The sequence below is a fragment of the Schistocerca gregaria genome, chromosome 2 (assembly GCF_023897955.1).
Source record: "Schistocerca gregaria isolate iqSchGreg1 chromosome 2, iqSchGreg1.2, whole genome shotgun sequence".
In the NCBI taxonomy this organism is placed as follows: Eukaryota; Metazoa; Arthropoda; class Insecta; order Orthoptera; family Acrididae; genus Schistocerca; species Schistocerca gregaria.
In genome coordinates, this window is record NC_064921.1 from 1,023,697,696 (window position 1) to 1,023,712,039 (window position 14,344).

Below are 14,344 nucleotides of genomic sequence, written 5' to 3' on the forward strand. Positions count from 1 at the left end.
GTAGTAGTACAGTCCGCATTTGTCTTATTTATTTCCCAGTCCCCTGAACAGAAAAACTTTTGGAACAAGCAAAGGAATTCTGGACCAAATGGCAGTTTTCCAAATGTGGAGGTGCTGGAACAAAGGGCTCTTGTACTTACAGTGCTTTAAATCTAAAAACACTGACACTGAGTATTAACTTGTGTGAGAGTCTAATTGCAGTTATCTTTGGCTAGACATCGTGCCACAACACAACTCCATTGCATGGCTTCCATCGCAGCACTGATCACTGGCGCAGTGCTGTGGTGGCATTCACACCAGTCACACATTGCAGCCCAAACTCAAACTCAGGCAGCCCCTTTTGCTGTAGGGGATTCCTGTTGCTGCTGTTGCATACTAGACAATGTACCTTTAGTCCACACACCGTTCAATGAATGTAACAGGGTTACATTTTCTAAAACAACATTTTCTATCATTTATTTTTTACTTACAGTGGAATATTTTCAGTTTTCTAGCCTACTTATTGAAATATTGAAAGCAAATTTGGAACCATTTGTTGCCATCTTCAATACTTGCAGCACTTAGTCTTATGTATGCTAAGTGGCTGGACTAGAAACAGTCAGTCCATATTCTGGTTTGAGTCCAAGTGTTAGACATATAAGACAGCTGCTCATAGCACCTGAGAAACAGCATTAGCTAATTTGCCAAACGTTATGCACAAAAGTGAACTGCCAAATACACTGAAAAGTCCCAAACCTAACTTCAATCAATCGAGCCAAGAAAACAAAGATTATATCGCATATTGCTTACAAATTATTTTGACGATGACATTAATAATAGTTGTTTTTAGTGTTGCAGAAATATTAATGAACGTAAGGTACATTTTATTAGTATCACTTCTCATTATTTTTATCATGAAACTGAACCAATGTGCCCAGCTTTTCCATGTTATAACCATCAGAGTACTGACTGTTTCGATAAATAAAAAACTTGTCTAAATCTCCTATCTGTACAGACAAAAAAAATCTAAATTTGATTTGCAGTAATAAATTTTTTGGACAGTGTAAGAATAATAGATATTTTCAACAAATTCCAAGAGGAAACTATTATGCTTCATGGAAAGTGTTACTTTATAAACAACAACAGCATATATTCCATAAAGATCATGATAAATTACTTCCTCTCACATACATAATCTGTAATAGTGGTAGAATTATTAGATGAATTTGGGTTTACACACACACATTCTTCCTGGATTCTATCCAAAAAAGAGTAGTACAGGGGGATGTAAATAATGCTGATATACTATACAGCCTTCACTTCACACTGCCTGATGCACAGATGTAGGTCTGTAAAAGTATTTAAGTGGCATTTCATAACGACTCCTAGACATTCTTGTTATGTCTTCTGTACTGGATTTATAAGTAAACAGCATTATATCTTTTTTTCAGTCAGCCTGTCACTGTACAACAAATTAAATGGAAGAAAATTTATGCTTACAAATTAGCTACTAAAAAGTTATCCTGCAACATCAGTGCTGCAGCAATTTGGTAATCAAAGATGAAGCATAACAAAAATGCTATGTTCTGCAACAAATAACAACACTTCCATGTACTTGTGGAACCAAGTACTTTATCTATTGCTGTTATAAGGAACATGCCTCTCAATACTTCTCTTATACAAAATCTAGGAAAACGCCAATTGGAAGGAGTGCTTTCTACATCTATTATTGTCTTTCTGCAACAATAACCACATTTTCTCAACAACTGCTCTTCTGAGCTATTGAGTTAAGGCCTGTATAAAATATTTCAAATTTAACAGCAATAAAATATTGCACAATGCCTTCCATTCTCACAAAGCACACACAAATTTTCCTATTGCAGAGAATACAATGATATGTAGATTTTGCTACAATACATTGAAGGCATTATAGCTGTGTACAAAAATATTTTCATTATTATATAATGGTTTTACATTTCAAAAATTAGCATGTTATGCAAATTGTATATAAATCAACAGAGTATTATGAAAATATAGAAAAGGAGTGAAACAACTTCCAGTTGGTTTTGAAAACAGTTCTCTAGTTTTTAACAACTATACATTTTTCTAAAATGCATCCATGTTTCTCAAAAATACATATCTATTGGTACTGTTGTTAACAACAGGATCACAAATACCATCCACATTACAGATAAATTTGTTTCTTGTTTCCTTTCATTTAAAGCTATAACTTATTTGTCAGTTTCCTAGGAAACAAATTATAATAGTGACAAGGAGGTATTTTTATAGAGACCGTAAATAATGCTACGTAACTCTGTAAAATGATATACCACATAGTTACACAAAAAATGAGTATTGCAAGGTACTCAATCCTCAAAACATCAAGAATAAAAAATGTCCCTGATAACTTAAATACATATGAAACAGTTGACTTTTAATTGAATGGGGCAACAGAAATAGGAAAAAGCACTATGTTCAAGATGAATATGATGGTCCTTGTTTTTATGACGACGTATACACACTGGGATGAATTTGGCCTTTATGTTCTCTGTGGTAGTTAGAGTCTGAAAATGTTGAACTAACTGTCTAATGAATGGAGCACCCAATGAAGAGTTTTTACTGAAATTTTTGGAGAGTAAGAGTGCACAAACAGTTAATAAATATGGAGTTTCACTTCTTGCTCCAGAACCACGGGATTATGTGGACTGCAACCAATAATACTGGCTTTGTTTGCATAATGATCTTATTCTCATCTGATCTAAATGAAATTTTTCCACCTCATTGTGGAGAACTGGTTCCTTCTACAGTCAACATACTTTTAAATGAATAATGCTAATATTAAACTTGATCCCGGTTCTCCAAAAGCTAGCGAATCAGGAGTTCAGGCATGGAAGTCACATTATACTGGAGGGTGCTACATGAGGCATTTCCACTGCTGCCATAAAAACATTTAATAAATATGAATGACATCTCTGCTGCAATCTGCAGTAATATGAAATAATAAAAAACAATGGTGAACTGCTGAGAGTAAAACTGAAGCAAGAGCACATTCAGATCTGGTTTTCAGCGCGTCACTGTTTGTGAGTCATGTCGCAGCATGTGTGCATGAGAAGAGTACAATGTTAAATCAGAGAAATCTGAGCAACCAAACACTATCTACTTCAAACTGGAAAACGGCTCTAATTTATAATTGCATTACCTGTTAGTTACAATTACAACAATACTGTGAAGAACCTTATCTTAAACAAATGACATAAGGCAATTATTGTTAACATAAATACTAAAGCAACACACAATATGTGCATATCTGTGGTGGTTGAATTTTGTGCTGACAGTTCAACTGCCACCTTTTTTTTAAAAAATAAAATGTGCAACATATATAATGGGCAGATTTTAAATCACACCATGAAAACAATACTAGCTTATATCTACACAGTAGACACAGGTTCAATGTTTTTAACAATTGGTTAAAAAATCTCAATAATACACCATGTGATGCATATTTTAACAACAGCATACAACAAAATAACTCTGTACAACAAGTGAATTGTATCTAAAAAGAAACTAGAGATCATACCAAAACCATATGATCCCAAATATTTCATTTCACCGGCAATGAAGCTTTGCAGTTTATCTGAATCTTTCAGAGGTGTGTCATGCAGCTTCAATGACTTGTGAGGCCTTTTGTGCAAATCAATGTGCAAACAATAAATTTGACTATTTATCTAAAAATAGTGCAAATTGACTCAACCTCTAAAATTAAGCTATTTTATGCAACACGTCATTCAACAGCAAAACCACATGTCTCTTCCACAGCCTGAGTAAGCTTTTCAAACATTTTCTGATATGATTCATAAGGAGGAATGTCAATTCTATTAAAGCATGTATGGGCTTTTGGTAAATTTTCCAAAGGTGCATCTATAACATGAATTGTAAAAAGTCTTGGACCAGCAGCACCTGTTGAACCTGAAATAACAAGAATATGCTATTAATCACAATTATATCTAGATGTGCAATATCTCAAATCAAGAGCAATTAGTTCATATGTGAGCGACATAAACATCGTGTGAAATATGAATTACTTTAAAGTTCTTGTTGAAACTGAAATGTTATTTTCACATTTAAAAACTCACAGCATACGATACTGATGCCACCACAGTCGGTGTTCCTTGGAGGTAGCTCTCTCTTCTTTCTTTCTTTCTTTCTTTCTTTCTATTTATCGTGTGTCCATCATTCAGTTCATTTTGCTTTTGTATTAAGACACAATAAAAATTGTTCCTAATCATCCTGTGTTGTATGTTTGAATTCCATAAACCTTAATACATTTTGGACCCAGTTTACTCACAAACTTTCAGCACAGAAATTTACTACATCTTCTGTTTGACATGTGATTTGAGTCACTTAGTGTTTCCATTTTCGTGCCATGTCAGATGCAGGTATCGCTAGAAGCATCATGAAAGTTGACAGATTGGATTTCCAGCTATGGAAATTTCAAATTTGGGCTTAGTCTTACAGTTAAGACATTAGAGATGTTGTGAATGGCCTGAGAGCAAAGCATCAAAATTTGACAACTGTGGGTAAAAGACAATGCTCGTGCTACATGCTGCATTTTGATTGTGATAAACTATTTGCAACTTGAATTTTTGATAATGTTTGCTACTGCTCATGAAATGTGGGAGAAACTGCGCGTGATTCAAGAACATACATTCAAAGTAAACAATTCTCTTTCATGCAAACTCGAGTGATCAGATGTTGTGGCATATCACTATCATCATGAACAATACAAGTCAACTCGAGGCCATGAGCGAAACTGTGTCAGACACAGTGATCATGGTCAAGATACTTGGAAATATTCCAATGAAATTCCATGTCCTAGCCATAGTCTAGAACAATGTGCCCAGGGATCGGCAAACAATTCTAAAACTCCAAAAGCAGCTCATCTGCGAAGAAAATGAATTGAATAAGATGGGCGAGGCATACAATGTCTTGGCAGTGACTTCATTTTGTGGCTGCAAAAAGAGCTTATGGCCTTGAAGAAGAAACCAAATCAGGCAAATTCAAGAGTAAATCAAACAATGGAAAATCCAGGCTGGAACGTAACAATATTACGAAAAGGAAAGTTGCCACTCACCATGTAGCAGAGATGTTGAGTCGCAGACAGGCACAACAAAAAGACTGTCACAGATAAATATTTACTTATGACAGAGTCTTTGTTGTGCCTACCTCAACTCAGCATCTCCACTAGATGGTGAGTGGCAATTTTCCTTTTCATAAAGTTGTTAAATTCAAGAATAAAATTTAGCTGCTGGGCCTGGAGGATGTAAGTTCATCCATCGAGAAACTGTCATTCTAAGAAGAATGAAAATAGTGAGCAAAATGGAGGTAATGTAGTAAATGCATTCATCGTTACCAATTGGGGTCATATGAAAAAGTTCTGAATACTAATATAAACATTGCTTGGATTACTGACAGCAAGACATCATGGCACATTATGTTTCAGGGGAAATGGTCAAGTGAAATTCATGAATGTCACAATATTGCAGTTTCGCTTGGAGATATTCCTAAAGGCGAAGTGAAGGGAATCGGATCAAATAAAATAAAGAAATTTATAAATGGGCATTAGGACGGATGAATTCATGATATGCTGTATGGCCCAAAAATAAGGAAAAATTTGTTGCCTGTTGGTGTTTGTACAATGAAAGGTTTTGAGGTGAGCGTTGTAGTCAATTTTGTACACATTTTTCGCAATGGATGGGTCCTTTCCCAAGCAATAAAACAAGGAAATAAGATTTGCGGAACATTATTTGTATCAAACATCCAATGTGATGTGAATTTGTCAACAATGTATAACAAAACCTGGGTCATATAAATGTCGAATTGATTGTCAATTGCATCAAAACAGAACTAAGTGTGTCTGATGTGGCACCATTCTTTTGTGAAGAATGTCTATCTGGAAAGTTTCACTGTTTGCCTTTTAACAAGAAAATCAAAACAAGAAATTCAGGAAATACTCTTACATCACCCGACACTTTGATACAAGCATCACCTCGTCTGAGACGACCATATCAACTCCAGAGAAAACACCCGACAACACTAATGAAAGAAATGTAATAAATAAAATCATAATGCCAACAGACAACAAACGATAGACATAAATGAAGATGAGACCATAGATCCGACCTGGGTATCGCCAAAGACAAGGTGGAAGCTACCTTGTTTATAAATGAAGAGTTGGAAACTAACTCCCACCCCCTGCCTTCCTAATGAAAAAGAATTAGTTATGTATTATGAATAATAAGGTACATAATACTGTATGTATAATTTTCTTTGAATGAATGGCATGAACAAGACAAAACTTTAGTACTTTTTTTGCATGGAACACATTATTGTCATTTATATTAATTTATATAGGATAAATTGTTTCACTTAAGGAGTGTTTCGCATTATGAGTAAGAGTGTGGAATGAACTATGCGTGGTTCCACTGTACTACTACACAGTGATATAATCTGGGATTAACTTCATACACTGCATATTTCTGAGTTCTGCTTAATCTGAGGTAACTTTCTGTGTTAATGTAAGGTCAAATGCTTTACACAATGGGTCATTACTGTTCATGGCTTTGTACTATACACACTGAATGTGGCAATCATTGACCCTGTAAAATATGGCGATTCCAATGTATATCCACATCTTCCTCACCCTGCTCGTTTTCAGTATTGTACTATGTGTACAAATGTATTATATGACAACTGTAATAAGCCAGTGTCCTTTCCTACTGAAAAAAAAAAAAAAAAAATGTTCATCTAGACACAGCTTGTGAACAAATAGCATAATGCTTTCCTTATAACTTCAAAGCCAAGCAGTTTCATATAATTAAAATTTCAAAGAGTAAGTTCAATTCTGGAAAACACTATTATAACAAGAATATTTCACAAAACAACTTTTGTACCTCAAAAATTGCAAGAAGATGGCTATGGACTAACATAGCTCTTCTTTGACACCATTTTATCTATTTAAAATACATCTTTACACACATTTTACTTATACCGGCCATATATACTACTGTCAGTTATATAATTTTCTCTGCATTACTCAAGTAATGTATCCATGCATTGTTTGATGAACCTTTGTTCTATTTTTCAATTTTCATTTATCTCAAAAATTTGAATGTATATTAATTTACACAATGTATCTTGAAACTTTCTGGCAGATTAAAACTGTGTGCCAGACCGAGACTCGAACTCGGGACCTTTGCCTTTAGCGGGCAAGTGCTCTATCAACTGAGTTACCCTAGCACAGCTCACGCCCCATCCTCACAGCTTTACTTCTGCCAGTATCTCGTCTCCTACCTTCCAAACTTTACAGAAGCGCTCCTGCTACCCTTGCAGAACTAGCACTCCTGAAAGAAAGGATATTGCGGAGACAATGTATCTTACTGGATGTATGTATGAAATAAAATAAGGCTGTACATGAAGGGTGTATCAGTGCGTATAATAACAAGGCAAAGAAACCGTTCAAACACAAGTGAAACACATACACAAAATTGAGATGAGGAGAGCAAATGATCTCTTCAGTGTGGACGAATGCTAGGTTTGACCTCTTACAGGAATTGGCAAAATGCCCAAGTAATGAGAACAACTGGCAAGGGACACTACATTAGTAGTGTGTGGATAAATTGAGGATGTGGGTTTGACAAGAGGTGTTCTAGGGTAGTTCATGTGGTAGAGATGATGACTAAGTGGCCACAGCATCTGCCTAGCATGCATGAGATGCAGGTTCGAATCCCGGTCCAGCACAAATTTACAACTTTCTCCACTGATTTAAATCAATGCCCACTCACAGCCAATATCTGTAATTCCTGTGTGTCTAAAACATATATGTTTCAGTTTGGGAAACATTACAAAAATGTTAATAATGTATTGTGTTAATGTAAAAGACAAAATTGTTGATGTGCAAGTACATGTTAAATACACAATAATTGCAAACATCCAATTTTTAGTAAAGGAATTTCATATAATAAGCACAAAAAATGATGGCAAATGTAGTCTCAGTGTGCAGCTGATGATCGCAATCATTAAACTAGGCACAAAAATGTGTCCTGTTACATTTTGGAAATTTTGGTGAATGCAGCTTCTTAAGTCCAAATAAACTGATCATAATACTAGTCTATAAACAAAAGCTTCCCAATATGATATGTGGGATGATCAAATTCCAGTTTAACCTGGTGCATTTATTAGAACCAATGGGAAACTATAATGCAGCTGCTTCAAGTTATTTTTACCTTGCAAAGCTTTAAATCCTTGTAATGGAACCCTAGAACTTCCTGTTACAAACTGTAGAAGTCTTGCCCTCATTTCCTCCGAGTATTCTTCAACGATCTGCCAAAACCACTTTACAACTGGTGTTTCAGGAGTGCAATGCTGCAAAAATATGAAAAAATATGTTTCTTCAAAAATTTTTACATGTGAAAACCTCCACTTATTAATAATTACCAAAGGGTAAAAAGTCTTGACGCCAATACATTCATAAGCATTAGCTACTTACAAGCAGTTTATATTTGTAAATATGAGTACTTATAAGTATTGTAACACAAATGGCTGGAAGTGAACTTGACAGATACTCAAAGTGGCTGGATGGCCAGCTATCCGAATCTATGTCGTTATAGCCTGCAAATTTATTCTTACATGCACTGGTCCCTTGTTTTAGTAGTAGTAGTAGTAGTAGTAGTAGTAGTCACAGTATTTACAAGTTTATACCAATTTCAAATAAGCTAATTCGTACGTACCTACACACACACACACACACACACACACACACTGGTGATCTCTGTGCCATTTTCTGTACCACAACTTTTCATTTGCTATCCTGAAAAACTGAGTCAGCATCCCTCAATAATGAGGGAGATGTTGAGCTCAGAAAGAGGAAGAGATGTCAGTATTGTGCTATGCATAGCTTGGAAGTATTTATAGAAAACGAAAAAAGAAGGAAAGAAACAGTGTGTAGATGTTATGTGGAATGTTGGATGTTTTATTATTATTATTATTATTATTATTATTATTATTATTAATCTGTATAACTTTTTTTTTTACCAAACCCATACTCTGTTTTAGCTAAGTAATCCTTCGATGTATAAAATGTATTGTATAACAGCTACTTTTTAGCTGCCTTTTTAAATAAGCATTTTCGCAATTTCTTTAATCCGTTTTGGTAATTTATTGTACAGTTTTATTCACTGGTAGTAAATGCTATTTTGAGTTATATGTTTATTTTTTCTTGGTAAATGTAAGTTGAGTCTAGCTCTTGTTCCATGGTCATGGACAGAGCTGTTTGTGTAGTAATTACCAATGTCAGTTTTAATGTGTACAACTGACTGTAAAAATTTGTTCAAAACACTGCACCATGTGAACACATTTACCAATGAGCTCAACTACTATTTTTGGTTATTATTCTTATGGTTCTTTTCTGGAGTTTGAAAGTGGTGTTCATATGTTCCCCAAAAAAGAATGCCATAGCTAAGCATTGAGTGTACATAGGAACAGTGAGTAAGTAAAAGACACTGCATGTTACACACTGATGATAGGATTCTAAGGGCATAACATGCTGATGACATTCTGTTTGCAAGTACCTCTGTGTGTTCACACCACTTCAACTGAGAACTCCTAGAAATTTTGCATTTGTTACACAGTCTATAGAGGTGCCTCTATATTTAATTTAACATTGTCATTCGCCATCTTTAAACTGAAATTCATGGCATTAGTTTTCTTTATATTCAATGTCACTTTATTTCTTATTAACCAATCATAAACTTCTTTGAGAGTTTCATTTGCTTTCTTCTCAAGGAGTTCTCTTGTTTTCTCAGTGACTATAATATTGATGTCATCAGTGAAGAGAAGTTCTGCACAATAACACTACGGGGAAAGTCATTGATGTACATCAGGAATAGTATTGGTCCTAATATGGTACCTTGTGGAACCCCTATATTAATGTATTTTGGTTCTGATACGTGTTTTACTAAATGTTTCGATTTATTTGAAGAATGTGTTATCTCTACTCTTTGTACCCTATCTGCTAGGTATGATCAAAACTAGTCATTAGCTACCCCTCTTGTTCCTAATGGTTCTAATTTATTTAATAGAACCTTCCACTCTTATGTACCAAAGGCATTAGAAAGATCCAAAAATATGCCTGTGACACACTCATCTGTATCAAGAGCATCAAATACAACTTTTGTGAACTGTATTCTTGCCACTTCAAAACCAAACTTTAATTCGATTAAAAGATAAAATTTATTCAGGTAATTCATTAATCTGTCTTTCATAATTGCTTCTATCAATACCAGAGAAGGAAAGTTGCTACTCACCATATAGTGGAGATGCTGAGTCGTGATAGGCACAACAAAAAGATTCACACAATTACAGCTTTCAGCCATTAAGGCCTTTATCAGGAGTACACACACATACACACACGTGTACATACACACTCATGCAAATGCAACTTGCACACACCTCTGGAGTCTCAGAGAACTGAAACCACACTGTGAGCAGCAGCACCAGTGCATGATGGGAGTGGCAACTGGGTGGGGGTAAGGAAGAGGCTGGGGCAGGGAGAGGGGAGGGATAGTATGGTGGGAGTGGCGGACAGTGAAGTGGTTTTCTTCCTTCTCTGGTATTGTTACATTCCATCCTGGATTTTCCATTGTTTGATAATTTCTTTCATTATTTTTGATAATGGTGACAGCAGGGAAATGGGCAGCCAATTTTCTATGTCTTCTGCATTACCTTTCTTAAGCAAAGGTACAAATCTTGCCTGTTTTAACTGCTCTGGAAATGCCCTGATCTTAAGGATTCATTTATTATATTTGTTAAGGGGTCTTGTATAATCTCTATGCATTGTTTTAGTACACATTGGTACTTCATCTAAGCCTACTGACATTCTATTTTTTAGTTTTAGAAGCCGTATATTATTCTGTGTGTGTTTGCCACTCCCAATTTCCTTTCTTTATAACATTCCAGACTGCTTTGCTTTTATTCTCTGCATTATTATACATGACGATAGTATCTGTTCCCGAAAGAACAATTACCGCAGATGACCATGCAGCTTTGTTAGAAATGAAATTATAATTAAATGGACACCCTAGCTGCTGACAGGCGTTGATGTGATCTCCTGCTTACATGGCAGATGCTCTATCCATCTGAGCCACCAAGGGCACAGAGGATAGTGCGACTGCAGGGACTTATCCCTTGCACGCTCCCCGTGACACCCACATTCCCAACATCTCCACACCACTACATTCAACTGCGCCTAAGAGATGTTTGCCCATCATACTCATTACTCGTGACAGATTAATCTACCAAGTCTAGCAAAGCTGCACGGTCATCCACGGTAACTGTTCTTTCGGGAACAGATACTATCGTCATGTATAGTTAAAATATGGCTTCCCGGCCACTGACCTTCCTGTGCGAGCGCACACACTATGCCCGAACTCGTATGGGACATCTCTGCATTATATATTATTTTGTCATTAAATTACTTTTTTGCAGCAATCAGCACCTTCCTATATATCTTTTTGTATCTATGATAGAAATTTAAGAAGTCAGGATCATTGTGACTTTTTCATGGAACTGAGGTATTCAAGTATTTGGGAGGACTTCTTAATACCTGCTGTTATCCATCTTTGTGTGTGGTGATGATACATCAACATCTACATCCATACTCCACAAGCCACCTGACGGTGTGTGGTGGAGGATACCCTGAGTACCTCTTATCGGTTCTCCCTTCTATTCCAGTCTCGTATTGTTCGTGGAAAGAAGGATTGTTGGTATGCTTCTGTGTGGGCTCTAATCTCTCTGATTTTATCCTCATGGTCTCTTCGCGACATATATGTAGGAGGGAGCAATATACTGCGCCTAAACTCGAAACTTCAACAAAAGCCCATACCGAGCTACTGAGCATCTCTCCTGCAGAGTCTTCCACTGGAGTTTATTATCTATCAAATCCGTAACGCTTTCACGATTACTAAAGGATCCTGTAACAAAGCGCGCTGCTCACTGTTGGATCCTCTCTCTCTCTCTCTCTCTCTCTCTCTCTCTCTCTCTCCCTCTCCCCCCTATCAACCCTATCTGGTACAGATACAACAATGCTGAGCAGTATTCAAGCAGTGAGTGAACAAGCGTACTGTAACCTACTTCCTTTGTTTTCGGATTGCATTTCCTTAGGATTCTTCTAATGAATCTCAGTCAGGCATCTGCTTTACCGACGATGAACTTTATATGATCATTCCATTTTAAATAACTCCTAATGCATACTCCCAGATAATTTATGGAATTAACTGCTTCCAGTTGCTGACCTGCTATATTGTAGCTAAATGATAAGGGATCTTTCTTTCTATGTATTTGCAGCACATTACACTTGTCTACAATGAGATTCAATTGCTATTCCCTGCACCATGCGTCAATTCGCTGCAGATCCTCCTGCATTTCAGTACAATTTTACATTGTTACAACCTCTCAATATACCACAACATCATCCGCAAAAAGCCTCAGTGAGCTTCTGATGTAATCCACAAGGTCATTTATGTATATTGTGAATAGCAACGGTCCTATGACACTCCCCTGCGGCACACATGAAATCACTCTTACTTCAGAAGACTTCTCTCCATTGAGAATGAATTGCTGCATTCTGTTATCTAGGAACTCTTCAATCCAATCATACAATTGGTCTTATAGTCCATATGCTCTTACTTTGTTCAGTAAACGACTGTGGGGAACTGTATCGAATGCCTTGCGGAAGTCAAGAAACACGGCATCTACCTCGGAAACTGTGTCTATGGCCCTCTGAGTCTCGTGGACGAATAGCACGAACTGGGTTTTACACGATCATATTTTTCGAAACCCATGCAGATTCCTACAGAGTAGATTTCTAGTCTCCAGAAAAGTCATTATACTCAAACATAACACGTATTCCAAAAGTCTAGAACTGATCGACATTAGAGATATAGGTCTGTAGTTCTGCACAACTGTTCGGCGCCCCTTCTTGAAAACGGGGATGACCTGCGCCCTTTTCCAATCCTCTGGGAAATGCATACCTTTGGAAATGCCTTTTCAAAGTTCAATTTAAATAATGTGGAGAATTTAGAGAATTTCTTATTCACATTGATTTTCTTATACACTTCATCCCACCTTTGTTTTGATAGTTCTTTTGAGAAATCTTTTATTTTGATTTCTGATAGATGTCGTTTGTAGGCTAGTAGTTTATGGAATTTTACTGTTGTTATTTGACAGAGATGGCCTGTTAGTCCAAGATCTTTTACACCTACATCACATTTTTCCCTGTCCATATTTGTGGCAACATGGTCAATTACTTACGAAGTCACTGTAGTAACCTTTGTTGTTAATTTATTAAAAAAAGTGTCTACACTACCACTGGGAGATCTATACAAACACAAAATTATTAATTTCTTGGTGATATCAAGCCCTGCTAATTCAATAGATGATATTTCAAAGTGTTTGTCTTCACTTACTGTACTGAGGACATGTCTTGATTTAAACTGTGTTCCTTTCCTGATACAAATGCATGATCTCCCCCTCTTGAAGCAGTTCTGCAGTAAGAATTTGCCATTTTATACAATGATAATACTACACGCTGGATTTCTGCGTCTCTACACCAGTGCTCAGTAACAAAAACTACTGTGCAGTTCAAAGATTGGAGCGCAACTTCTAATAGTTGTATTTTATTTTTTATTGATTGCATGTTTTGATGGATGACTTAAGTCTGTGAAATGCCCCATGTTACTCTTTCCAATGGTTTGTTTTCCTTTGTGACAAGTGGTATGTGTGATATTTGAAGTGTTAAAATCTCTCTTGTGAGTGGCTGTTTCAGTATTGATGAACTGGTGGAGATATTCTTTAGGCAGCGGAACCTGTTGTCTGGATTTATCCTAAAAAAGACCTACTTCTCCTATCCATGCCAACAGGTATTTGATCGTGTGTGGCCCGAGATCCACCCCCTATACTTTCATGAATCAGCTGGTCAATCTTTCCATCCCAGTCCTGTTGAGGCCATGCCTAGTGAAATCCCATTTGTTGTAGAAACATGAGCATAACTGGCTGCCCTCAGAGCCATCCCTCACCCCACATTGATTAGCCTCACAGCTCCATCAAGGTGTGGTAGATCATAATGCTGGAACAGCTCAACAAAGTGTACGTTGGTGCCATGAGTGAGGAAAGTGATCTTGTCGAGGTCACCACCTAAGTCATATGCCCCACCCTGTCCAAACTGTTTCCCGTCCCACCCACTATCACTACATGGTCCTCTTTTGTAAAGTTCTTACATAAAGGTCCTACATCTCACATGACTCAGCCCTGC

General features: G+C 36.6%; 1 protein-coding gene across 2 annotated transcripts in view; it reads right to left on the minus strand.

The window, feature by feature from the left end:
- Positions 1–842: 842 nt before the first annotated feature.
- The window catches only part of LOC126335532 (E3 ubiquitin-protein ligase SMURF1), a 187,480-nt gene continuing 173,978 nt past the window's right edge, over positions 843–14,344 (minus strand). For both annotated transcript variants that reach the window (XM_049998905.1, XM_049998906.1), the window contains 2 exons: positions 8,262–8,400; positions 843–3,945 (listed from right to left, as the gene is read on the minus strand). In XM_049998905.1, coding sequence (XP_049854862.1) covers positions 3,761–3,945; positions 8,262–8,400 — 324 coding nt within the window. In that variant the 3' untranslated portion in view covers positions 843–3,760. The remainder of the gene's footprint in view (positions 3,946–8,261; positions 8,401–14,344) is intronic.